Below are 27091 nucleotides of genomic sequence, written 5' to 3' on the forward strand. Positions count from 1 at the left end.
AGTTGCTTTTTTTGGTCGGGTTCCAAATGTTTCCTGGCGAGCTGACTGCGGGCTTCCAAAATCTCATTCCGCTTGAATGGAGGCGGGTGGGTGGTGGAGCACATCGAGGTCCCTGCGGTGGCAGGGTGGCTTCACCCAAGCAGCGTCTGGTGCTGGTGCTTTCAGCAGGTTTTGAGCTCCACGGGGCTGGGGCTGCTCAGCCCGGCTGGCTCAGCGGGGTTGCGGCTGCTGGTACTGTGTTGTCTTAGATCCTCACCTAAGGAAAGGAAAATCCCCTCTCCTGATGTGTGGGGTTGAGGTGCTCGAGACCAAGGCAGGAGAGGAGATGCTTGCTGGTACTTCTTGGGTGAAACACCAGGAAAGCGGAAGAGTTGTTTAAGCTGGAAGACAATATTGGCACCAGAACAAATGAGACTAAAACCAGACAGGAATAAAGGGAGACTGGAAATTAGGAGGGCTCTGATCCTCTGCAGATGCTGCCACGGCTTCTCAGGAGGCGCGGTGGGGAGGGGAAAGCTTTGGGGAGTTTGACCCCAGGGTGCTGGGATGGACAGAGCTCGCTGACCTGAGGAGTCTGTGTCCCCTCCCTGGGGACACCCCCACACAGGAGGGAGCTGGGGCCTCTGAGCCCTCAGCAGCAGGGTGAGGAGGGAGTAGAGCTGCTGCCCTGGGGCTGGAGAGACGCTTTCAGCAGCTAAGGTGAGGTTTTGTGGCTGGAGCTGGATTCCTGCATCCAGCCCCAGCTCCGTCTAAGGCTCACCCGGCACCATTGGGGGATTGACGCACAAACTGGGCAACTCTCCATCCCCGCAGCCCTCTGGCTTCTCTTGCTCCTTCCCCAGGGGACTCGATATGGCCAATATCAGCCAAGAAACCCGCTCGTCTCCAGAACCTCCCCGCCGTGGAGGGATGCAGCGCTCCTGGCACGTGCCTAACCGCAGTTTCCCGGTGTGCCCTTGCAGCTCACCCCTGTGTGCAGGCTCTAGAACTGTCAAATGGATGGAAATGCTCTATTTGCCTCAATTTACGTTTGAGATTGTTCTCGCATAGGATAGATTTTGGGGTTGCTTGAAAGGCACGCGGTCAAGCAAGGGGACCCCTCCTTGTGCCGCTCCATGCGGAGTCAGCTGAGGCCGAATGATGCAAAAACCCTGCTTGCTGGCAACACAATACTGAAATACAGAGGCCCTTCCACTGGTGCCATCCAAATGCAGTTATTTAAGCTACTGTGTGTCACCAAAAAAAAAAACCCAGGAGAAGTCTCTGTGGCCAAAAGCATTTTCACACAAGCCACTCGAAGCCTCAACAGCCCTTGACCACCGGCACCGCCTGCGCTGCCTTCAGCGCTCTCGCAAAAACACCAAAGGAAGTAAAAGTTTCCATTTTGAAATGCAAATAGTTTGTGGTCATTGTATTATTATTTTTATTTTTCTCCTTCTACGGTTATATGCGATCCAAGCTGCAGCATCCCAGCTCTGGCTTTCGGATGATTAGTTTTAGCTGGACCACTAAGTCGGTGTGTTGGCTCTGAGGTGGGAGCGGGCTCGAGCAGTGACGCCCCAGGTTCGAGGAATTTGCAGTAATAAATCAGGACAGATGCATCTCAAAGGCAGGAGCAGATCCAGGGTGATGCTCGAGGATGATCCAGCCGCTGCATCCTGCCTAGTTGATGGTGATGATGCCCATGCACGGATTTAGCTGGAAATTGATGCTGATGCTGTTGGTTATTTGTGGCTGGATTTGCAGGGAGCATCGTGGGAAGCTCGTTTGGCTCAAGTTTGGTTTTGTTTTGTAGCCAGGTGCATGGAATGGCCTGGGAAGGCCACGCACTGCAGGGTGAAAAAAGGGATTTTTCATTTTCTGGCAGATATGGAAAATACAAGGGCAAGGAAAGGGGGAAAAAAATCAATTCAGATTAAACTAAAACAACTTGATTTAAAAAAAAAATAATCCCCCAAACATTTTAATTCACCCTAGAACAGTCACTTTGACAAGATACAGCATTTGTGTTTGCAGCCCCTTTCTAAAACTTAAAAAAAAAGACATTTCCAAGTAAAAAGTCAAACTCCAGCGTTCCTGAAAAAGCTTCCAGAGGGTGGGTATTTCTGAGGCTCTTCCTTTTGGGAACCCAGCAGAAATGTTTTGACATTTCCAAGCCAGCTGCTTTTTACACCTCCAAATATTTTCCAAATTTGCCTGAAATTAGTAAATCACTTTGAAAACTACAGTGAGCAGGAAACCTGCATCCTGCTGCTGGGGAAAGGCTGTGGCGGGGGAGACCAGCATCCCCAGTGCCTGCACGGAGAGGCAACCTGCAGGTTTATTATCAAGGGAAAGGTGGGACATGGGTGCAATCTCCCCGTCAGAGCCACCTCCAGGTTTCCCTGAGGATGCTGATGCCAAGAGCATCCTCGGTCCCTGCTGCCACTGCTCAGATCCCTGCAAGAGGAGACTGGGAAAATCCTCTGGCTCCCAGATCCAGGCTTCAGGGTGATGCTCTCCCTGAAGATGCCTTATGCAGAGGTGGTGGACACGAGCTGAGCCTTGGTGTGAGCCGGGAGGGGGTGAGATTCTGGGTTTGATCGTGACTCAGGAGGTAGGAGTGGATCAAGTGGATTCCAGAGAGATTTACAGCGAGTAAACCCTGTGTGAAGGGCTTCTCGTGTTGGCCCGTTGGGTCTGAGACAGGTTTCGGAGGTATTGCCCGTGGCTGAGCAGCCAAGGCGAGGCGGGGAGTGTGAAACACTCTCCTGCCACGGGGATTTCCTCCTGCCACGTGTTCGTCCCTCCTCAACCCCATGACAGGGCGGCACCAAGACCCCAAGCGCTTTGCATCCCTCTCCCGGTGCTGCTGCCGCCTCCCAGCCTTTCCAGCAAGGCCAGGACCTTGGTGGCCACCTGCCTGGCTTGCAGCCATGCCGGTGTCCCGCCTTAGTGACAGTCCAGCGCAGACCCATGGAGGAAACAAGCTGTAGGCACAGGAGAAAGTCTGGCCGAGAAGCACCCGTGGGAAATGTTTCCTTTCCGAAACTGCAAAATGTAATTAATGCCGGTAATAGACGTGGAAACTCGTTAGCTCTGCGGCCGAGCTGGGCCATGGTGCTGCAGTCTCTTCTGAATGAAGGCCAGCGGGGTGGGACAAGCCCATTCTCTGCCTTCGCCCCTTGGTTGTGATGATGAGGAGGGCAGCACGGTGGGCAAGATCTCTTTGGAGGGTCCTGATGCCATCAAATTGAAACTAAATCCTCTCCACTTCCCTCCAGGGAAGCACCTCAGCCCCAGGAGATATCGGTGAGGCAACTCCAAAGGGCCCACCTTTGCCCAAATCAGTCCCGAAATACCCACCAGAGCCGAAGAGCAGAGCCCTCGGGCAGGTTCAGGCCCATAGGAGCCATCAGTTGGCTCCAGCTGTTTTTCAGGGAAAAGACTGCGATGTGCTTGCATGAAAGCCTCGTCCAGGCTGTGAACTTTGCAAAATAATTTCTACTCTATGTAGAATTGGGCTATTCCCCCCCACCCCCTGCCCTTTCCAGGTGGTTTATGGGCATTTGCATCCCTCTGAGGTACAGGCTTCGGGACATGGGCTTGATAAGTCAAATGACATTTGCCAATACATTTCTGTAGCCTGGATGAGGCTTTCACTGTCCAGAAAAAGAATTATTTTCCTTGTTTCATGGTGTTTCTCCCTGGGATCCCTTTGGGTGTGTGAATCCCTCCCAGTGCTGTTTGGGGCTGATCTATGCATGGCACTGACTGACCCAAAACCTGGGCAGCATCCCCCTCCGGCAAGACTCTTTGGGGAGGGCAAACAGTACCATTCAGCAGGACAAACCACCAAAATTTCAAATACTTTTTAGACCCCCTGGCTGCCTGTGGGACGTGGGTGCTGCAGCATCCATCAACACTTGGCTGAGCCCAACTGAGCGCCTGGTGCTCACCCCACACCAGTCCTTGGCAGGGATGTCCTGGGGGTGCATTTACCTGCAAGGGCAGGTTGGGGAGCTCAGCTTGTCCCCCTTGGGCTGTGCTTGTGCCCTTCTTGACCATACTGGCTGGAGCAGGTGCAGAGGGCAATTCCACCCCAGCTTGGGGCATTTATGAGCCTGAGAGGGGCAAGGAGAGGAGCTCAGACTTTCTGACCTCTGCAGCTTTTGAAATAACACTTGTCTCAGCAGCCTGACATGCTATTGGGTCACTTACTGCCTCCAGCATCCCTACCATGCTGTCTCCAGCATCCCTGCCATGCTGCTGCCTGCATCCCTGCCAAGGTGCTGCCTGCATCCCTGCCATGCCGCCTCCAGCATCCCTGCCACACCGCCTCCAGCATCCCTGCCACTGTGCCTCCAACACCCTTGCCACTCCACTGCCTGCATCGCTGCCATGGCACCTCCAGCATCCCTGCCACGCTGCCCCCAGCATCCCTGCCATGGCACCTCCAGTATCCCTGCCATGGCACCTCCAGCATCCCTGCCATGCCGCCTCCAGCATCCCTGCCATGGCACCTCCAGTATCCCTGCCATGGCACCTCCAGCATCCCTGCCATGCCGCCTCCAGCATCCCTGCCATGGCACCTCCAGTATCCCTGCCATGGCACCTCCAGCATCCCTGCCATGCCGCCTCCAGCATCCCTGCCACACCACCTCCAGCATCCCTGCCACTGTGCCTCCAATACCCTTGCCACACCACAGCCTGCATCCCTGCCATGGTACCTCCAGCATCCCTGCCATGGCATCTCCAGCATCCCTGCCATGCCGCCTCCAGCATCCCTGCCACACCGCCTCCAGCATCCCTGCCACTGTGCCTCCAATACCCTTGCCACACCACTGCCTGCATCCCTGCCATGGCACCTCCAGCATCCCTGCTATGGCACCTCCAGCATCCCTGCCACACCGCCTCCAGCCCCCTTCCCCTCACACCTCCCCGGCAGCCTTTCCCTTCGGCCCCTTCCAGCCCAGCCCATCAGTCCTCTGCAGCCCTGAGACCCCGCAGCTCCCCGGGCAGAGCCCCCAGCAGCAGCCCTGCCCGCAGCCCACGCCCTAGCCTTCCTCCCCGCCTTCCTCCCCGCCTTCCTCCCCGCCGCAGCCGGCTGCGTGCTGCCATCCCCACCTAGCGCCGGCCCGGCGCACCGGCGGGTGGCGGGGTGCAGGCGGGGCTCCCCGGGCTCAGGGTGCCCTGGCACCTTCTCGACGCCCCCCCTGGACACCCGTGGCTCGACCCTGCGGGGGATTTTCCTGCCCTGGTCCCCAGGGATGCTCCGGGGTAAAGGAACGGTGGGATGAAACGCGCCGATGCAGCCCACCCTCCGCCACCGCTCCGGAGGATGGGGACGGGCAGGGGCCACCACGGGACCCCACGTCCCCCGGGGTTGTTTGCCTCTTCATGCCCCATCCCGCAGCTCTGGAAAAGGGGATGCCCCTCACCACAGCACCGGGACGAGGGACAGTGCCACATCCCAGTCACCGAGCTTGTCCCAGCACCGGGGCTGGAACCCCTCGGGCATCCCTCTGGGGATGCTTCTGCACGTCGCAGGTTTGGGGTCCTTTGCAGTGGCATTTCCCAGGGACATGTCCCCATGGACCCCACGTGTCTCAGTGCCTGAAGGCATCACCTCCCTCAGCCCCACCAGACCCAGTAAGCACCAGTAGTAGATGGCTAGGGCAGAGTATGAGGCCAGGGAAAGCCTTCAGCGATGCTCCCCCCATACCAAGTCTCCCCTTGTCCCCCTCCAGCCCACCGGGGACTCCCAGAGCCGCAATGTCTTTTAATTTTCCTTCCACTCCTTCACCCTGTTGCTCCCCAGAGCCACATACAGCTTCACACCCGCCACATCCCTGTGGCAAAGCCCCCCTCCCTCGGGCTGGCTGAGCCACCCAGGTCACCTGGAGGCACCTACTCCTCGCCTGGGACAAGGCGGTGAGCAATCATCCCCTGCTCGCCCACGCCAGGCTCCCTGGGCTTGCAACACCCTCCAGCCAGAATAATTTCAGTTGGATGGAGACTCTGCAGGTCGCTGCACCCTGTCCTTGGAGGGACATGGCTCTTTGCATTGAAATTTTCCCAAATTTGGCTCCTTCTAGCCCTTTCCTATCTTTTCTTTGGCTCCACCACCCCCAGGCTGTTGCATGGGCACTTTCTTCAGCTCCCTCTGCCCCAGCCACATGGGAGGGAGTCAGGGTCCCTTGGGGTTTCCCTGTGGCTCAGGGAATGCTCAGTGGGGGGATGCCCTGCAGGGGGGGGATGCTCCCACTTGCCCATGGGGTGCTGCAGGGCGTCATGGCCAGCCATGCCTCTCAACCTGGTGCTGGTCACTGCAGAGCGATTTGCTTCTTGCAACGACAAACCGGGCTGGGAGCAGGTTGGTGGCCACAAGTCATGTCCCACCAGGCTTGAAAATCTCCTCCCTCTCTCCCAGCCACAGCAGAAAATTCAGAGCTTGGTGGAGCCACCAGAACAAAAACAACTGCAAGGAAAGACCTTTTGGATTAATGTTGCAAGGGGTTTTTTGAGGGTTTTGTTTGTGTTGTTTAACTTCAGACACCAATTACCGCTGCGGAGGAAGCGCATCTCAAGTAGAGACTGCAAAGTGCCCTCTCCAAATGGAGCTGGAAAGCTGGAAGCATGCTCAGAAATCTGTGAAGATCACAGGAAAGCATGGGAAAGATGGACCACGGCGTGGAAGAGGAGGCACAAAGAAAGAAAGATTAAGGGGCAACGTGGCCTCCTTCATATTTCCTGATGAAACAGGGAGAAAACCCAACACTGCCCCTATTTTGTCTTGGAAAACCCCTTGCAGCTCAGCCCTGAAAGCGGGATTCAGCAGCTCAGCATAACCCAAACGTTTCCTCTGCTGCCTTAAAGAAAATGTTGGAACAGAGCGGGCTTAAAGCCTGCTGAAGAGGCCCATTTATCTGGGAACTGAAAGAAAATATTGGGATAATATTTGGAAAAGCCTGTGAATGGGCATGGCCCAGCGTGTGCCGGGCAGCAGCAACCTGCTGAGCTGGGGCGGGGGAAAAACCACCCTCTGTGTATGGCTAATTTTCCCCTTTTCCCTCATTTCCTTCCCATTTCCTTCCCAGCTCTGAAAGGTTTTGCCGTGCCTGGGTGGGTCCTTGGGATGGGTTTCCCCCAGGAGATCGGCAGTGCTGAAGGAAAAGGGGATTTTTCACGGGCAGGGGGGGCAGAAACCCTGCCCAGTGATTCTTTCCCCTCATTAACAACCAAGGCTGATCTGCAGGACTCGCTTAATTGGATATCACTTAAAACCAGGTTGATTTCTGCCTAATTGGCCAGTAATAAGCATTTAATTGACAAAGCTGCAAAGAAGCTGCAGCCCCCCTTCCCAGAGCCATTACCATTGTCTATTTGAACACTCAAAGCCTGGCTGGGATTTTTTTTTTCCCCCATTTAAAAACATTAATGTGTATTCAAAATTCAGTGGGATATCTCATTTGGGTTTGAAGTATAATTATGTTTGATAAGGACTAATAAGCAGCTTTCAAAATGAGACCAGGTTAGCGTCTCTCCCGCTGTCTCCTGTGGGGAAAACGATATTCCCCAGCAGCGGCTGATGCTGATTTTTATGGGACTAATCCAGACACGTCTGGGGCTCCGTAAAACTCTGCTTTGGCTTGGACTGCTTTTTTTAAAGGGTCTTTTTCCACCTGGGATGAGTTTTTATTACTGTGGAGTTTTGTTCCTTGCAGGATTCCCCCCCACCGTGGGTCTCGGGGTGCCTTTGCAGGGTATGAGTAGTGATTTGCTGGAAATAGGTGGGTTTGCCCCCATTTTCTCAGCCTTTTTGGGAACGCAAATAACCACCATAGAACTTTTTTTAAAATGTGCAAAAGGGAAATTTTGAATTCTCAGCCCAAACTGACCCCAACGCTTGGGACCTTGGTGTTGGCTCGAAGCCCGGCTGCCGGTTGAAGCAGACGCTGCCGGCGCGATCCCGGGCACAGACGATGGTCGATGGTCAACGGTTGATGGTTGAACTGGTGTCGAGGTCAGCTGTGCTTTAGCACCAGCGCCTGCCTAGGTGGAGCTGCTTCTCTTCAACATCGCGTCCGGCCAGAAAACGCTGGATCTGGTTTGATCGCCCAAACACCGCCTGGCTGCAGCTTCTGAGCAGAGTTCAGGCAAAAGAAAACCCACCCAGGCTGTGGGTTTGTGTTTGTTTTCCACGCTCCCCCTTTGAAATACCATGCCAAAGGTAAGCTCTCTCCGAGATTAGGCTTTGGCAACTCTTGTTACGCTGCCGAAACCTCCAGGAACGCCCTTGGTGAACCTGAAGCACACCCTGCTGCTGGGATGGGGAGCGAGTCCTGGCCCCAGCTTGCTGGGGGGTGTGGGGACACGTGTGACACTAACCCGCAGGACAGCCCCCTTCTCTGCCAAAACCTGTCCCTTCCCAAAGGAGAGGCAGCAGAGCCCCTCCGCAGCCCCGCGGGGATGCACCCACCCATCGCTCCAGCAGCCGGTTCTCCGGCAAACCCCAAAGCTGCTGCCTGCCAGGCTCTGAGCCCTCGAATTCCCAACTGGGGCCAAAATACCCTCAAAAGCCCAGATGGTGAAGCAGAAACCCCCCTCCTGTCCTGTCCTGGCACTGCCAGGCATGTCTCTGGGGGCTGGCAGGAGGGTTCAGTGGCCACCAGCCAAAGGCTAGGGGGGAAACACCTTTAATTGGGAGTGCTTGGTGCTCGGGCAGCTCTCCTGCATTTTTGTCCAAGGCATTTTGCAGCAATTAAAGAGCTACAGGTAAAAAAACCGAAGCCCAGAGCCTGGCGAAGGTGCCAGCTGCTCTGCAGTCGGGACAGACCCAGCCACTGACTCCGGGCTGACCATGTTACAGCCCTAAATAGCTGCTTTTCGAGGACAGGTGGGTCACAGCAAGCTTTATTTTTCTGGAAACAGCAAGCACATTGTGCAGGGAAGGCTTTCCAAGGATGCTCCCCACGCCCTTTTCAGGAAATACCACGCAGCTCTCCTTCGTGCCATGCCAATTTTTTTTTTCTTTTTTTTCTTTTTTTTTTTTTTTAATTGGCATAAATGATAGCCTCGGCAAGGACACGCCGTGTTTCCCCTGGGCTGCCGGATTTTATTTTGAAATCGCTGCTGGTTTGATCTTTGCATCTCTCCCCCCCCCAGGCTCGTCTCTCTCCCTGCACGTTTCTGCTCCTGGCGCTTGCTCCAGTGCAACGGGGTTTGCTGGGGAGTGAAAATGCAGTGGGGGGGGGGGGTGGTGGTGGTGGTGTCTCAACCTGTGCCAGTCACAGCCGGGTCCTTGGGGACATCAGGCAGCCTGGGGATGAAGTAAGAGAGTTGCGTTCGATCTGACAAAGCCATCACGGCGAGCAGATAGCGGCCATCCCTTCCTGGTGACCCCCAGCCCTCGTGAGAATCCAATTTTCCAGTCCAATTTCAGCCCTGGAGCCACCAGCCTGACAGTAAGAGCGGTGCTTCCTTGGCGGGGGGGGGGGGGGGGGGGCAGAAATATCCTCCCCCCGCACAGCGATGACACGGCCCCGGTGCGGCACTGGCGTAACCGGCTTTTCCAAGACCTGCTATTCCAGGGGTGGGGTTGGGTTGGCCCGGGTTTATTACCAGCTCCCTCTTGGCTCCGGTTCTTTTCCCCGGCACAGTGCTCTCGGATGAAGTGCGATGGTGGTGGGGATCAGGAGGGGAGGAGGAAGGACTCCTACCCCACGTGCGGGTGGTGTCCATGGGATGGGTGCCACCAGGACACACCCTGGGGGTCCCCTCCCTGTCCCAGCATTCTCTCCTTGGGGATAAACCCTCTAGCACCCAAATCAATCCCAAAACACAGCGGGTGGGAGCCAGGACAGCCCCAGTGCAGCTCCACAGGGATGCAGCAGGAGCTGGAGCATCTCCCCACCGCACCACCCCTCGCTTGGGCATTTCCTTCCTTGCCTTAGTTTCCAAAATAACAATAAACCCCAAAACTATTCGAAATGGGTGAAGAAGTCTGGTTTTGTTCCCTTTTAATTCAAGCCCAAGCACACAGGCAATGTTTTTTTAACTTACTGATTTCCCCCCCCCGTGAATGTCTGTGCTGGGCCTGGCAGTCCCCAGAGTGCCCTTTTGCTGCTGAGCTTCAATTGTTTCTGAACTTCCAGATCCATCTTTTGGATATTTTTACAGGCCTCAGTCCATAGTGGGCCCTTTCTTTTTCTTTTTTATTACTAGCATTTTTACCAGGATGACATTTTGACTAGTCTGGGAAACCTTCTTGCCCGCTACACCAGTTCCTGACAGTCAAGATTTAATCTTTTCGGAGAGGAAGAATGTCTCAGATAGGAAAAAAAAAAAAAAAAAAAAATCCAGATTTCTCTGAAATTGCAGAAAAGCGGAGCAGGAGGAGCCTGCGGGAAATGTTCAACCCAACCTGGAGCAGCGCAGCGACTGCGCAAGCCCCGGCCGTTGCCAGACAGATGTTGGTCTAATTACAGCAAAAACCTCTGCGCTGGGGATGCTCCGCTCTCCGTACCCTGAGTGTATCATCGAGTTCAGTGGCCTCTTTAATCTCCAATTTAAATCCCGTTTGCTGCTGAGTTCAGTGTTTGGAAGAGAAGCTGGATGGTAGAAAACCATTAGCACATCCCTCCTTGGTCATCTCCATGGTTTTGGGCTCTTCCACCCTCGCAGGAGCCCTTTTTTCTCTGTAATTCTCCCCGTTTCTCACCAAGAACAGCCAGGGATCGGAGATCTCCAAAATGGGTGTTTCAGGCACTTTGAAATGAGTTTCCCCGTGACTGGCTTGTCGCAGCCAGGGCTGAGTACCAGCACAGAGCTGCTGCTCGTCCCCCACCTCCCCGGATCTTCCTCCACCACGTCCCCTCCTTCCTCTCCATCACATTTGACGTCACCTCTTCAGCCTGAAAGCAGTTTAATCCAGATTTAGGAAGGAAAGCAAAAAGGCAGGGGCAACATTTTTCCATCAAGCATGACTCTCCTGGGAATTCACCCAGGGGTTTCTCGGCTGCAAAGCCGGTGGCTGCTGAGCAGTGGCGGTGGCATTGCCAGCACCCACGTGCTGTCGTGACACATCAGCCGTGGGGATGCCGCTCCACAGAGGCTCCAAATCTTATTTTCTGCTGGTAAGCCTCGCGGGCAGCTCACTCGCCTGCAGGATTTCACCATTAGCAAGACCAAGACCAAGCGAGCTGGTTGCTAGTGAGCCTGGGGTTATTTTAACACCTAAAAGGACAAGCGGAGAAAAGAAGAATATTCGAGAGTCGTGAATATAAATGCAAAAATACTGATTTCTCCTTCAGGTTTACAAGTCTCTGGACGGGAGCAGTGACGGCGGCTGTGAGCCCCGCGCTTTGCGTGTGCCGGGAGTGAGCGGGGGCGGCTGCGGGATGATGCTGGAGGCATCGGGCTGCCAGACTGGTTTGAAGGCTGGTGTTAATGAACTGGTGTTAATGGGCTGGTGTTAATGGGCACCATGATGGCAAGAGGTGGGGTTAGGCAGTGCTGGAGCTGTGCAGGGGCCAGAACTGGAGCCAGCCGGGGTTTTTCCACGTGGGCTTTCACTGGAGAGCAAAGAGTCAAGCTGCAGAGTAACTCCCCCGTGCAGACAAGATCACGAACCACATCGCTTTAATTATGCCAGTGCAAATTTCACTCATTTGGTTAAGCCTGGGAGCTACAGAAAGAGCTATTTCCAGGTGTGCTGGTTTAATTACCGCCTGCTCTTTGTTAACCACCGCACGCAGCTGCGTGGCTGGGCTTTGCTGGGCTCTCCAGCCGGGGCAGGTTTGCAGCCACCGGCGTTGCGGTGGCCCCGCTCACGCCTCTGCACGTCCCTGGGACGTCGAGCACGAGCTGTGCTCAGGTCAGATAAATGGGTTTTAACCTGATTTTTGCTGTAATCTCCGCATCGACAGGCCCTCATCACGCAAAGGATAAAACCCCAGCTCCCACGACCCTGTGGGGCTTCGCTGGGCGGCTCCCACCAGCCACGCTGGAGGGCCGGCTGGCTCCGAGCCGAGCGGCCGTCCCGTCCTGGCACCCCAGGGGCACCTCTGGGCCGTGTGTGTGTTTGCAAAACGACTTTTGTTTGCTTAACTTCTTGCACTTCAGCACGCAGAGGCGCAGCTCCCGCTGCCCCGCTCCCTCCGCCTGCCCCGTGGCCGCAGGCAGGGGTGGGATGACGGTCCCTCTGCCCAGGGCAGGCAGCCCAGCGCCAGCCCTGCCATCCCACCCCTGCAAAAAATAGCAGCTTTCGGGTGCTTTATTTGCACTTTCCTTTTCTGAACTTGCCTTAAAAAGACACAGAAGGGCTCGGTTTTCAAAGAACCAGGGTTTAACGACATTCTCCTCTGCTCATCCAGCTCCATCCTGCTAAAACTCTTCACTGTAGTCTTATTGCCGTACGAAGCGACGTGCATGGTACGTGCTGGGATTTTAACTGCAATTCATGGACGGATATAAAACTGCCAGGATTATTATAAATTTTATTCAGCAGGGTTTGAACGTTACTGGTTCAGCAGTGCCTCTCTCCCTGCTGTCTTTGCAGCGGCTTCTGTTTAACCACGCGGCTCGCGAAATTTATTGCGTCGCCCGCATCTCGCAGTAATTCTGCAGGTTTTCAAATAATCCCAGGAAAAAAGTTAAAACGGAGCCTCTGCCTTAGTCTACATCCATTGCAAAGCGTGTGGGGACAAAGTCTGGTTTTCATGACACCCCTGGCAAATCCTGTGGGCTTGGCTGGGAAAACTGCCATCCAGGACATAAGGGGCTACACTCTGAATTTCGAAATCATGCCAGCAGGAGAGGGGCAGGAGCGGTGCAGGGACCAGGGAGCACTGAAACACGGGTCCCAGAATTGCAGCCAGTGCTTGGGCCAAGCTCTTACCCGCCTCACCCGTGACTGCAGGCTGAGCCAGGCACCGCCGGACCCATGACAGGGCACAGGGTTTTACCAGTACCAACAACTATCCCACAGGCTGATACACTGGGAGTTGTGGTCGATGCCCTTGGGATGTAAGGTTTGGGATGCAGGATGCTTCTGGGTTTTGTTGCCCATGGGACCGTTGCAGTGGGATGCAGAGTGCTCCCGGGCACGGATTCAGCCTGGCCCTCCAGGGGCTTTCCCCTCATCAAACCCTAAACCCTCCCTACTGCCACCGGAGTCCATTTCTCCTGCTCTGCTCCCGGTGGTGGTATTTCTTCTCTCCTTCGCAGCCCCCGCCAACCTTCCCCAGCAGAGCGAGGTGAATGTTGCAAGACAGAAGGGATGGGGTTTGTTTCATCGGTTCTTCCTCTGGTTCGGCCCTGCTGCGTCCCTCTCAATGTGCATCGCACACGAAGCTCACACAGCACCCACCAGCCCTGCCCGTCATCTCATGCACCTTAACCAACGGGGAACTTGAGAAAAAGCCCACAGACCAGATGGGAAATAAGGACTGGATTTGCAGTGTGCTTGTACTGGTGGAAACCACCCTTCGCTGCCTAATCAGAAGAAACGGCCATGAACAAAGCCACCGCTTCTGCCCGGGCAGCACGTGGGGTGGCCCTGCGAGGGTGCTTGGGATGATGAGCCCTAACGTGAGCACAAGGCTCCAGCATCCCCAGCATGTGGCTCCGGCATTCCCACGTGCCACGAGTGATGCTCACAGTGGTTTCCACGAGTGACAGCTTACAACGGGCACTGCGAGCCACCCAACTCCCCTTTGCCCGTGACAGCATTTTGTCCCACCCTCGCACTCTGTTTGCACGCAGAAACCCTCCGAATCCACATTTTGCCGATACTTTTAATTGCACGGGACGAGCCTGCTGCTGGCGTGGGGGCTCACCTCTATCTACCCCTCCCCATGTATTTGCTGCCTGCAAATGGGCCAGACCCAGCCCAGCGCAGGGGCTGCCGGAGGATTTTGGCCCTGTCTGATGCAGAACACTCTCCCCATAAATTTCCCTTGGTTTAATCTTGCTGCTGAGCTGGGGGGAGGGCTTTCCTGTTAACTCAGGCTGTCACCGATGGCGGGGCCTGTACAAACCAATGGCCATCTTCCCCTCCAGCTCCAGCGATGGGATGCGGGATGCGCTCAGTGCCTCCCTCCGCCCACCCCAGGCCCCCTCCCTGCTGCTGGCATTGCTTTCTGGATGCTCCCTTGCCCGGGGGCTGCACCTGGGTGGGTTTTGCAAAGCTGTTTGGGGCTTGGGAAGGTGTTTGCATTCAGATGGATGGGGCTGTGGGCAGCTGCAAGGGCATCTTGTAAGGGCTTTGGTTGGCAGCCGGGGCTTGTGCCCCAAATACCTCTCAAATGTGTTTAGGGCTTGGAAAATAGACGACACTGACTCCGGGAATTACAGCTGCCCCCAGGATGTCCCAGGCCTGTGGCTGCAGCCGCAATGCCTGGCACAGCTCACTGTACAGGGGCATTTCTGAAGCTCCGATGGGATGTAGGTGAAGCTCTGATGGGATGTAGGTGAAGCTCTGATGGGATGCAAGTGAAACATCACTTCGTTTTGGGCAGTTGCTGGCTTTCTACAGGCCTCTGCCCGCGCTGGCAGGGAGGGCTGTGGAACAGAGCATCATTGACCCGCTCCTGAGCCTGTCCTTTGTGTGCGCCGCCGCGTTCTCCCGAACAAAGCCCATTTTCTGATATCCCACGAGCTTTCTGCCGTCCCCCGAATGGCATCCATGGGAGGCAGAGGCAGCGTTCCAGCCCCTCTGCCCGCGCCCACAGGTCCCTGTGGTGCCTCTTGTGCCCACCATGGCCAGGCTTGCCCCAAAATCCTGCCCATCAGCCAGCCCCTCTTGGTCATTCCCCTCTGAGGCCATGAGGAGCTGGCAACGGTTTGCCTGGGGGGTGTTGGGGATGCCTTGGCGGCATGGGGGCGTGGGTGCAGGGGAGATGCCCAGGGGATGTGGGGGGCAGCGCTGGAGGGATGCAGGGGGGAAGTGCAGTGGGAGATGCCTGTGGGGGGTGGTGTAGAGGGCTGGGGGTGTGAGGGCTGCCTGGGGGGATGCAGGGGGAATGGGGGATGGGGAGGATGCAGGCAGGATGCCCAGGGCTCGGTGCCAGGGGGTTGCAGGGGGTTCAGGTTGACTGTCCAGGGGGGGTGCAGGGGGCTACCCAGGGAGGGGAGCCAGGGGATGCATGAGCGGTTGGCTGAGGGTATGCAGGGGGGATGCGGGGGGGGGGTCTGTCCGGGGTGGTGCAGGGGGCTACCTGGGGAGCAGAGCTGAGAGGATGAATGAGGGGCTGCCTAGGGGGATGCAGGGGGGATGCCCGGGGGGGATGCGGGGGCGCAAAGGACGATGCAGGGGGCGCAGGGAGAAACCCGGAGGGCAGTGCCGGGATGTGCAGAGGGATGTGGTGGGGGCTGCCCGGGGAGCAGCACCGGGGCACGCAGGGGGGATGCGGGGCGGGGGGGGGGAGTACAGGGGTTTGTCCGGAGACGTGCAGGGGGGATGCAGGGGGGTAAAGGGGTTTGTCTGGAGACATTCAGGGGGGATGCAGGAGGGTAAAGGGATTTGTCTGGAGACATTCAGGGGGGATGCAGGGGGGTACAGGAGGTTGTCCGGAGACACGCAGGGTTGGGGGGGGGCGCAGGAGGACACAGGGGGTTGTCCAGGGACATACAAGGAGTTGTCCGGGGAGCTGCACCGCGGCACGCAGGGGGGCTGCAGGGGGGTACAGGGGGGTTTCCGGGGGGCAGCAGCCGCCACGCAGCAGAGCTGGAAGAGGGTCGCAGGAGGGATGCCCGGCGGCAGGCAGCGGGGGGGGGGGGGGGAGTGTGCCCGGGCGCCTCCCCATCCGCCGGGCATCCGTTTTTCCCAGCGCTACCGCCCGGCCGGGCCCTCCCCGCCGCCTCCGCCTGCCCCCCCAACCCCCCCCCCCCCCGCCCCCCCCCCCTTTCCCAGGAGCATCCCCCCGCCCCCGCCGGGCTCCGGGGCCGCTTTAAAAGGCGCAGCTCCCCGCTCCGCCCAGCTCGGCACCGCGGAGCGCACCATGCCCGCCGCAGCCGGCCCCGGCCCGGGGAGCGCGGCCGCCCCGCCGCCCGCCCGCCTCTGCCTGCTGGCCCTGGCGCTGCCGCTGGCCCTGAGCGGGAGCGGGGCGGCGGCCGAGCCCTCCCGCACCCTCTACACCAACCACTGGGCCGTGCGGGTGCGGGGGGGCCCCGCCGAGGCCGCCCGCCTCGCCGCCGCCTACGGGTACATCAGCCTGGGGCAGGTGAGGGGCAGCGCGGAGGGGGGGACCGGGGGGAGGGCGGGAGCGGGGGGGCTGCGGGGCGGCGGGGGGGGCTTGCACCGGGAGCCTGGGGAGGGTCCCGAGACTGCGGAGCTGTCGGGGTCCCGGGGAGCTGCCGGTGGGATTGCACCGGGAGCCTGCGGGGGGGGGGTGGGGGGTCCCGGGACCGAAGAGGTGAAGAGGGTCTCGGGGAGCTGCCGGGGGACGTGCACCGGGAGCCTGGGGGGGGGGGGGGGGTGGTGTCCCGGGACTGGAGAGGCCCAGGGAGTCCCGGGGAGCTGCTGGTGGAATTGCACTGGGAGCCTGCCGGGGGCGGGTGTCTCGGTACCGGAGAGACGCCGGTGGTCCCGGGGAGCTGCCGGGGGACGTGCACCGGGAGCCTGCGGGGGGCGGTGTCCCGGGACCGGAGAGGCGCCGGTGGTCCCGAGGAGCTGTCGGTGGAATTGGGGGTCCCGGGGAGATTATGGGGTTCGTGCACCGGGTACCTTCAGGGGGGGGTCCCGGGACCGGAGAGGCGCCGGGGGTCCCGGGGATCTGCCGGTGGAATTGCACTGGGAGCCTGCCGGGGGGTCCCGGCACCGGAGAGGCGCCGATGATCCCGGGGAGCTGCCGGGGGACGTGCACCGGGAACCGGTGGGAGGGTCCCGGGACAGGAGAGGCGCCGGTGGTCCCGGGGAGCTGCCGGGAGTCCCGATAGTGGGAGCCTGCGGGGGTACCTCGGCCCCGGGGAGCTGCCGGGGGTCTCACGCTGGAGGTGCGAGAAGCTTCGGGAAGCTGCCGGCTCTTCCCGGCACCGGAGAGGGGCTGCGGGTCCCGCAGAGCTGCGGGGTCTCCCGGGACCGGGGTGATGCTGGGGGTCTCAGGAGCGGGAGAGGAGCCCCGTGAGCCCCCCCCGGAGCGGTGGGGAGGAGGACGATGGAGCGATGCTGGCGGAGCGCTTTGGCCGCGGGGGGCGGGCGGGCAGCCCCCCGGGGTGCCCTCGCTCGCCCCGCTCAGCCCGCTCCCCCGCCGCCCGGGGGATTGCACAAGTTCCTCCCATCCCGGAAAGTTGCGTTTGTGGATTTAAGAAACTTTGGACTCTCTGGCTCGGGTTTATCGGAGGTTTTTGGGAACACGGAGAACTTTTGCTTTCAATCCCCTGCAGCACACGGGTGGCTCAAAGGCGACTTTCAGCACAGCAGCTCTTTTTTTTTTTTTTTTTTTTCTCCTCAATTTCTTCATCCTTTCTGTAAACCCACATGTGGGCTGGTGTCCTCGGAGTTTCCTCCGGAGTTTGTCCGGCTGCTCAGCGCTTTTCTGGCTGGGTGGCACTTCAGGTTGTCTTCCTGCCCAAGGTGTCTCCTGGACTATAAATTATAACCTTGCTTTATATCGCAACCCTGCTTTTAAGTATAATTAAAGTCATGGGGTGCTGCGTAAACAAATATTTTTTTTTGGGGGGGGGGGGAAGGTTGATTCAGTGACACTGTCCCCTCCACTGGTGTCTGTGACGTTCCGTGGGTGATAACCCCTCACCTCCCACCCTCTGTCTCCTACCTGCTGTGCTCGGCTCTCATCCCACCGAGGAGAAAATCACTTGTATTACTCAAATGCCTCTATCACAGGGCTGGGCAAATGTGGTTGTGCAACCCAAAGGGCTTTTCAGTGTTTATCCCTGTTCAGGCAGAGAAGATCTTGATTGAGCTTCCCACTCTCCCGATTTGCATCAGCCTACCGTCAGCTCCTGGTTCAGGGCTTTGCTGTGTCCCTTCCCCACTGGAGCATCTGCTCCCTGCTGGCATCCCAGCTCTCCTGAGCTCATCCCTGTGACTCTGGAGGTATTTGGCCCGTGGGCACAACGTGGCCCCACCGGAGCATCCATCCCTCCTCCCTGAGCCCTTTCCCGGGGCAGCCCAGCGCAGGCTGGAGAGCAAGGGAAATATTTCTGTGGTTGCATCAGGGTGTTCCTGGCTCCTGCCTTTCCCGCGGATGCTGGGAGCTCGTGCACCACTGGGGCTTCCCCAGCGGCTCTCAACACCCTTTCTCCAGCTCTCCGGCTCCCCTGAACTCCTGGGGCTTTTCCCACAGGAGTTTATCCAGGGCCAAGCCCCAAGGAACCACTTTCCCTGTGAGCATGCACTCGTGGGTGAAGTTTGCTGTGTTGTGCTTGGGATTTCATGGAGTGCTGAGCCCCGTGGGGACCCCCAGCTTCCCCTGCTGCATCCTCTGCTTGTGGGGCTGCCTGGGACAGCACTGTCCCCGGTGAGATGTGCCTTCCCAGGGAGCCTAATTCTGCACAAAACCTGCTGGAAAACCCTGCCAAGGGGTTATCGCCCTGCCCTGGGGAGGTGTTTGGGTGAAGGCAAGTGGTGGAGTCCCACATGGCGAGGGAGGAGGAGAAGTGACAGTCATGGAGCGTCCCAACTGGGTGCAAGGGAGGCTCAGCCCTGTGTTGGTGGCTGGTGACCTCTTTTCCTCCGAGATACGATCCCAGGGGCTCCTGACACGCTCCTGGCTGAGAAGGGCATAGCTGGGGGTTGCACACTCTGGTGTCTGCCCCATGTCTGAGCTGTCCCAGCGTGTTCCCATGCCTGACCCATGGACCAAGACACCCTTAAACCCTTCTCGGTCACAGCAGAGTGACATTTCCCTTGGGGAATCACTTGCAGCAACTTCTACTTAAGTGGCACAAACTATTAAACAAAAGGAAAAGCCTTCATGCCCCCAAATTCCTGCTCGTTCCTCCCCACCCGTCTCCGTTCACCGTGCTGTGCTAGGGTGAGGTGGGACAGGCCCTGACTGAGGGCGCTGTGAGGGCTGTGCGGTGCCCCTGCCCCGGGAAGTGTCTCCACCGCTGTCCTGGGGGTGGTGATGAGCCAGTTCCTATCCTGGTAACAGGTTTTATATGAATTTTTCCTTGTGTGATGTCTGACGCTGTAAGTTTCGGGAGGGCTTACATGTCCTCAGCAGTCTTAGCTGTCAGCGCAGGAGGTGGACAGGATTCATTTTGGGCTGGAATTGGGGCTTTCCTGGATTCTTGTTATCTGGGGGATGCTGGAGTGATGGTGTCCTCACAGCCTTGGGCTTGGTCCTTACTGGGCTGAATCCGGCCGTGACCACCTGAGAGTGGTGTTCCCAAAGGCAGGAGCTCAGCCATTGGAGCTGTTGTCCCCGATGGGGATGGATGGTGTCCCCAGGAGGGGAGCAGTCACAGCCTCCCCAGCTGGATCCGTCCCCTTGGAGGACACCAGCGCCAATGCAGCTGCACTTTGCAGAAGTGGAGGGGTTTGGGTGAGATGCTGGAAGACATTGCTGTGATGGGTAGGGATGGAATGGGCTTGGAAATGCCCTGGTGGGTTCTAATGCTGCCCTTGGTGGTGTCCAGCTCCCAAAAAGCTCTCCTTTGCCATGTCTCATTGGCTACAAGTGATCTTGAACCTGCTTGAAATACGAATGGCTGTTAATGAGGCAGGGGCAGGCACTGGGCTCGGCTCTGGCTGGTGATGCATGAGGTGCCATTGTGGGGGGGCTTGCAGGCAGCACTGAGATTTGGGGGAGGAGGGAAAAAGTGGAACGGAAAAGGAGATCAGGAGGTGGCCAACCCCTTTTGTCCTGGTTTAAAGGTCCTTTGTCACCTTCTGGGAGGGAGGGGGGTTAATAAAGAGCATCTGTCATTCGTTAGTGGCCAACCCAGCCTCAACCCTTGACACCCTTGCAATCATACCTCTTGTTAACCCCGTTAAGGACCATATTTGTAGAGGAATTCCTGCTGGCAAGGACCTCTGGAGGTCTTTGGTTCAACCCCCTCAATCAGCTTTGGGGCTAAGTCAGGCTGTGCAGAGCCTCAGCCGGGTAAGATTCGAAGCTCTCCAAGGATGGAGATCCCACCACCTCCCCAGGCCCCAGGTGTTACCACCCTACCCAAAGAATTACTCTCTTTATACCCAAATAGCATTTTTCCCCTTGCAACTTGTTGCTTTTCATCCTTTTGCCGTGCATCTCCACATCTCTTTAACCACCTGGGTCCTGTCAGGGCCACGAGTAGCTCCTTCAGCTTCAAACTCTTCCTCATTTGGCTGGATGACACTGGCAGGCGCGTGGTTTTTTTGAAAGCAAAGCCATTGACACCTGTAGTGATAGTGACATTGCAGGGTGCAAAATGCATTCATGTTGCTTCTGGCTTGCTCTACCTGCAGCCCAGCCCAGCTGAGCAGCACCAGCCAAGGCTTCCTCCGCCTCAGTTAACAGAGGGGAAGAAAACCACCGCGTTTCTGTTGAGGTACAAGTTCAAGTTGCCTCAAAAAAATCTCAAGTTTCCTCTGAAACTTCAGCCCAAAACTGCAAATCAATTGGGAAAATTAAAATCGATCCTTGTGAAAATGAGAACCTTCTGTGCACGTTCTCAGCAGAAGTTAGATGTCCAAAAAAATCAAGGTTGACAGTTGTAAATGCGCTTGGGGAGGGCATGAGCGCGTCTGGAGCTGCTCGGCGTGGTCTCCTGGGCTTCGGCCAGGTGGGCTTTGTACCTGCAGTTGGTGGCAACCTGGACTATCTCCCCTGCGGTGGAGCTGGGACCTTTCAGCATGGGCAGCTGTCTTCTGGCTGGTCAGGAGCTGATGGGTACCCTTGCTCGTCTAGGTAGCCAGGAAGGATCAGCCCTTGGTGAAGTCCTTGCTGCATGTCTCTTGGGTGCTCCGCTGGGTTGTCCAGCATCCCCATCACGGTGGCCATGGGGCTGTGTCCTCGCTGGTGCTGTGCACAGAAGACCCAACTCTCTTGGATGTCTCCAGCACTCCCATCCCCAGGGGTTGCGTTGCAGAGCCCTCACTGAGCTGACTGACCTCAAGGAGGAGAGCAAACGCTCTGCCATTAAAAAAAAAAAAAAATGGCATTTTTGGATTTTTCTCCGTAAAATAGCTTAGGTGGAAGGGGGCCTCTGGAGGTCAACCTCAGCTCAGAGTGGGGCCAGCTTTCAAGTTAGCCCCACCTTCAGAAGCTTTTCCTTATTTTTCCTTCAATAAATAAAGAACCTGGGGCACAGGGTGCTTCTGCTGCTCTCACCAGGCACCAGAGAGAGCCAAGGAAGGGGTTACGTCCCTGCCCGTCCTCTTGCTGATTTGCATCTCCTGGTAATTTTGCATTTATTTCCAAAAAGCCCCGTGCCTTCACTGGTGGGGAACAGAAGCACTTCTTCAACTGATGCTTGTTTATAGACCATGATTCTGTTGCGACAAGTGCCGGAGGGACCAGAGATGGGAATAAACTGAATATTATAACCCTGCAAACTGCAGGCTGAGCCGGCAGTTGTAGAGCTGAACCACCCGGGCTGCGGGATCAGGATTTCCAGGCAGAGTGAGCAAGAGGCAGGGTGGCCTCGCACAAGGTTTGCCTAAAACGTGGGGAGGTTGGAGCACCTTCCTTCTCTTTCCTAAATACGAATGGATTTGAGGAATGGGTTTTAAAAGCCAGACGCAGATTGCCATGAGGAACTGTTTTGCATGTAGGGGTTAAAGAAAATGCCCAGCTATGCTGTAATGAAAAGCGAAAGGCGGAGGTGGTGGTGGAGAGGATTTAAACGAACTTAAGTGGAAACAAATTACAAAAATCACACTAATGGCAGTAAAGTCAGTGAAATGACATCCTGGCATAAAAGGCAGAACGAAACTCATTAAATATTTAATGCTCGTAAGAGGCACTGGCACGTCTGAAGGTATTAAGTGCGATAAAGATGTAAGTAGTTGTCATCATCTGCTTCAGCATCTGGTCAGGATAAACCTGTTTGTTCCCCTACTGTCCCACTGCAGCCAGCAGCGGTCTGGCCTCGGGGGTGTCACGCTGGCCCCTGGGTTACCCGTGGCCTCAGGGACATCACCCTGGCTCGCAGATGGGGGCTCGTAGCATGGCTTGCCCTGGCACAGGGACTGCCACTGCCTCCCCGCTGCATCCAGCTCCTGGCTGGGGGCCAGGTTTTTTGGAGGGAATGAAAACCAACCTCAGGGAAAAGGGAATTTATAGCAGAGACCTGATTTGTACCAAAATTGTGTGACCTGGGAGCTGCATGCCAGTGAGTGCAGCTTTTGGGTCATTGCCATCCGTACAGCTCTGAATCCCCATGGGATGCTCATCCCACGGTCCCTGGCTGAGATCTCCCGTCTTGTTGCATAGCCCCAGGATTTCATCCGTGCTTTTGGGGTGGAATAAGAGAAGTTAGGATGTCTCCAGCTGCTGGGATGAGAGGGCTGGAGGCAGGGCAACCACTCCGGGACTTGGCAGGGTGGCGCGGCTGGCACGGTGTTTTCCCGCAGATATGGGACATTTCAGCTCTGTACAAGAAAAAAAACAAGGGCAAAAACTTGTAAAAGAGGAACGTGGGGCTTCCCCGAGCTGAAGGGAGCCTTTCCCAGCTTGCCTTTTCTCCCGGGCTGTGCTGACTGCTGGGGAGGGACTCTAGGCTGGGCCATGTGTTACACCTCCTTGGGGAGGGGTAGTTGGTTTGCTTGGTGCTATTTTTTTCTTTGGACCCCTCCTGCTGCCATCCCTGGCTGCAGGCTGAGCCTTTCATACCCTGCTCTTCCCAGGAGCATCCCAGGGGCTAGCAGGGATCACATTCACCTCTCCTTACCGGGGCTGTTCTTGCTGCCGGGGTGAAGCCGGAGCATCGGGTGGGGAAAGGCAGCAGGATGAGGCACAGCTCTCCTGGCTCCGCCGCAGCCGCTGAGCTCATTTTTAGCTCATGATTTCAGCGCGGGAGCTGGTGGAAGGCAGTTTGCAAAGATGCATTTTTATGAGTGAAAAAAATTCATAAAAATGTTTTCCGGGCTCTGTTGGGCCGGTGCCGTGTCCGGCCACCAGCGCTGGTTGCCACGGCGGTGGTGCTGGGGTTCGTGCCAGCATCCTGCATCCCTGAACCCTGGCTTTTCCAGGGAGCTTTGTGTGAGCAAGTGATTTGTGGTGCGGGGCACAGCTGCACCAATGCATGAAGGGATGCTGCCAGCACTGAAATGGGGGGAAACCACAGGAAAAAAATCTTTTTTTGTTGTTTGTTTTTTTGTTGTTTGTTTTTAAAAGAAAACCCTCTCTTCTTGCAGATCGGGAGCTTGGAAAACTACTACCACTTTCACCACAGCAAGACATTTAAGCGCTCGACGCTGAGCAGCCGGGGACCACACAACTTTCTCCGCATGGACCCCAAGGTATGGGGCTGGGCAGCCCGGCGTCCCTCTGTGGGGGCCAGTGGGATGGGGGTCTCTGCTTCCCAACCCCCCCTGGAGGAGCCCGTTGGCTTGGTCTGGGTCAAGCGTGAGCCCAAGCATCTTGTGATGACATGTTGCCCTTGAGCTGCAGCCGTGTGCACGCGTGGGGTGACTCATTGGACATGGGTATGGTGGTCGGTGATGAAAAATGCTTAGAAGTGACTAAACGCTAACATCTGCCTGAAAGCCGGGAGGAAGAAAAGGGGAGGAAAAAAGCCTTCCAGGATAGAAAGGCTGTTGCATGCTCGGGGTGTTGATCCAGTTGCCACAACACTCGCTGCCTCAATGGTTGCTATGTGTGAAATCTTTGGCAATAGCTCTGCATTGCTTTTTCCTAGAGCAAGCATCCGAAGGGATTTTCAGCGCAGCTGAATTGACAAAAGTGATGGGGAGGAGGGGGGAAGGCGGCAGGGAGGGACAGGCGGGACATGGGGGTGCTGGGCTTGGGGTGGTGGGGAAGGGCTGTGGCTCTGCCTCGGTTTTCCTCCTCTCTCAGCTCCACCTGGCGCCCAAACCTTGTGAGATGCTACTGCTGCAAGGCAAGGGAAGGACTAATGTGGGGGAAGGATCTGTTTTTTGAGGAGAGGGGGACATAAATGCAGAAAAAGCCATTGCAATGAAGGTGCCCGTGCTGCAGCAAGCTGCTGGTGCTTCCACCGCTGACCAGCCACCCTTGGGGTGCTCCTGACCACCCTCGGGGTGCTCTTTCCATCCCATTCAGCACAACATCCCATCTGCATCTCTCCAGACCCACACGGCAGCCCTGCTTTCCCCAGCCAGCCAGCTTTCCGGAGAGATTTGCTGTTAAATATTTGGACAGGGTCTGTAGCACATTTCTGAGGAGGCACACGCGTGGCTGCGTTTCTGGCGGGCGAAACCTCAGCGAGGGGAGTGTGGGTGTCCTGGAAGTGTGCTTGGCTCTAATTAAAGCTGTTTGCCCTCGGGGAGGTGCACAGGCATCCCAGCAAATGCTGCATTCAGCTTTGCAATTGAAATACCTCAATTTAAATGAGTCTAGTTATAATGCAAACCAAATCGATGGGCTTTTACTCTTATTAACATTTACCTTACCTTGCTCTATGGGCGGCATGCTAGAGCAATTAGCTCCCGTTCTCTTAATCCTTCGTTATCACTTGGAGTTCAAGGCTTCTGGCATGTGCTGTCTCTCCCCCTCTCCCATGCGCATTTGCAAGTCGTTTTGGAGATGTCTCTTCACGGATGGCACCGGCTGGCTGGCGCAGGAAAACATCACCTCGAGGCATGAGGAAATGCGAGCTGGAATAGCGAATGTGGAAACAAATCTTGCAGAAATCCCGAAGAACCAGCAAATCCAATCATTTGCAGATGTTGGGTGGTTCGTGCCTTCCAGGGGCTATTGTTTCCAGCATCATTATTTATCGGTTTGCTCTGCTGCAGGGGTCAGTGGCATGAAGGTCAGGTCCTGGGAAGAGGAGGATGGCCAAGCCCTCCATCCTGAGGATGTGGGTGGCTGGGGAAGGGTGAGACCCTGCAAACACAGGGCAGCACCCAGGGTCCTGGTCCCTGTGGGACCACGCTGCTGCTGAGATCCCCTCTTGCTCCAAGAGACCCCATGGCTGCTCCATTTGGGGCTGGTATGAGCCAAGCAACATGGCAGGTGGCGGAAAGGGAGGAGGGACGTAGCCAACCCAGCAATTTTGGGGGCAGGTTGTGGTGGCAAGAGTGAGAGACGTGGGGGTGCGATGGGCTGCAGAGCGGGGTCATGTCATGCTGTGCCACCCCTCGTACGGGCTCAACTTCAGCTCTCATCGCCATAAACTTTCCTCGCTCTCTGGGATGCTCCTGTTGGTCCTTGCAGTGCTTGAGCCTTCAGCCTTGCTGCTCCCATCCCTTAATCCTCATCGGAGGATGTCACAGCCTCGGTCTCTGTGCCTCTGGCCATGCACCACAGCAAAATCAACCCCACCTAAATTATTTCTGCCGTGCTTTGTGGCAAATGTGTGCTGGAGGCATCTTGTTTGTCCTGGATCTCTGCTTAAAATCCTCTGCATCCACTGGAATAAGTCAGGCTATTGCTTTTCTGGAGCCGCAAAGGGATTTACATCCTTGCCTTCGCTGGTTGTGCTTGGAGCTACCCTGAGTGGCTGGATCTGGGCCTCACCCACTGAAAATACCGAAGTAAAGGGGAAAATGAACAGCGGCCACTCTGTCTCCAGCAAGGGCGAAGGGTTCGATGGTACCTGTGCCTCCTCCTGGGGTCCTCTGGTGCCACTCAGCGTTGCCTTATTATTGCTAATTCGGGGTTGCAGGGATGCAGCCAGGACCCCCCAGGCTCAGGACTGTGTTGTAACAGTTTTGGCCATTTCTAGTAGCAAAAAGTCTTTTTTTGTCTTTTTTTTTTTTTTAATTTCCAAGCAGAGCTTTTCCCCCACCCTGGAGGAGTGATGGAAGTCGATCCAAGTTTCACAAGCTGCGGGAGCCGTTGCAGGGATGCCCCAGGCTCCTTGTTGCTCGCCCGTTGTCTTCCCACACCAGCCACAACCATTTAGCGAACCCCCCTTGAAGTCAATGCCGTTAAACTGCTGATTTCTCTGTGTCCACACCAGACTTCCCCATCGACTCCCGGCCGGCGGGGCTGGGGCCGATCAGGAGCGTGTTTAAGATGAAGGCGTCCCCGCGAGGCACCACAGCTCCTGGCAAAACCCTGCAAAATCCTGCATCTTCCTTTCATTCCTGCTCCACCGAAGCTGCAGGGAAGGGTGATAGCTGTGGCTTGGGCAGGGAGTGCTGCTTTAAGGAGAAAAGCCGGGTATTTGGCCCATATGCTCTATTTAATGTTTTTTGTTTTGTTTTGTGTGGGGTTTTTTTTTTTGACTAGAGTATGAAGTTGTATTTTTGCTTCCAATGCTTAAATCCATCCTTGTATAAGCAAAGCAACATGCTGTCATCAGCCAAGGCAGCGTGGAAAGTCATTTTTCTGTGAAATATATATTTTTTTTTTTCCCTTTCAACACTTTTTTTCCCTGTAAAATATATATGTTTAAAAACCAGGCTCTAGGCTGGAAACTGTCAGGTTTCTGATATTCACAGCTCCCCATCCGTCTCCATCCAAGTCAGAAAGCTATAAACCATGCAAGAAGAACTTGGTTCAGCTGACAGTTTCACATAAATGAGCCCAACAAGTACTCGCACTCTGGATTTTTATTCTTTTTGTTACAAAACCTTAGTCACAAGAATAGAGACATCCCACTAGCAGCTCTGCTGTTTCCAAAAGGCACTGAGCTGTCGGGAAGAAAGCGTCTGGCGAGGAGGGATGTGCTGCAGAGCCCTCCCAGCTCATCAACTGGTGCCTTCCCTCTCCCCCCCGCACGAACAGGTGTAAAGATTTGGTCTATAAATTGTTTTTACAATCTCTTTTCAATAAACCTGAGTTTCATCTCCACGCTGAAGGCAGGAAAGCCCTTTTTGTGGGCTATAAGGGGTCTAGGGGGAAAACCACTTGCCGGAGTGGGATATGGCTTCTCCCAAACCAGCACCATAGGCAGGTCCCATGTGGTGGCGTAGGCAAACACCGGTGTTTCCCAATCCCGGCCTTTTCCGGCTTGTTTCCCATTTGATCTCTTTGCATGTCATGCCCCGCTGAAAAGCAAACAAATG

The 27091-nt window shown here is 56.4% G+C and overlaps 1 protein-coding gene across 1 annotated transcript in view; it reads left to right on the plus strand.

Annotated features, from left to right (window-relative positions):
- The first annotated feature begins 15983 nt into the window (after window positions 1-15983).
- PCSK6 (proprotein convertase subtilisin/kexin type 6) overlaps window positions 15984-27091 on the plus strand; it is a 36047-nt gene continuing 24939 nt past the window's right edge. Inside the window, exons 1-2 of the mRNA XM_086471865.1 lie at window positions 15984-16205; window positions 23291-23395. Coding sequence (XP_086327991.1) covers window positions 15984-16205; window positions 23291-23395 — 327 coding nt within the window. The remainder of the gene's footprint in view (window positions 16206-23290; window positions 23396-27091) is intronic.

The sequence above is a fragment of the Leptosomus discolor genome, chromosome 11 (assembly GCF_034619465.1).
Source record: "Leptosomus discolor isolate bLepDis1 chromosome 11, bLepDis1.hap2, whole genome shotgun sequence".
Taxonomy (NCBI): Eukaryota; Metazoa; Chordata; class Aves; order Leptosomiformes; family Leptosomidae; genus Leptosomus; species Leptosomus discolor.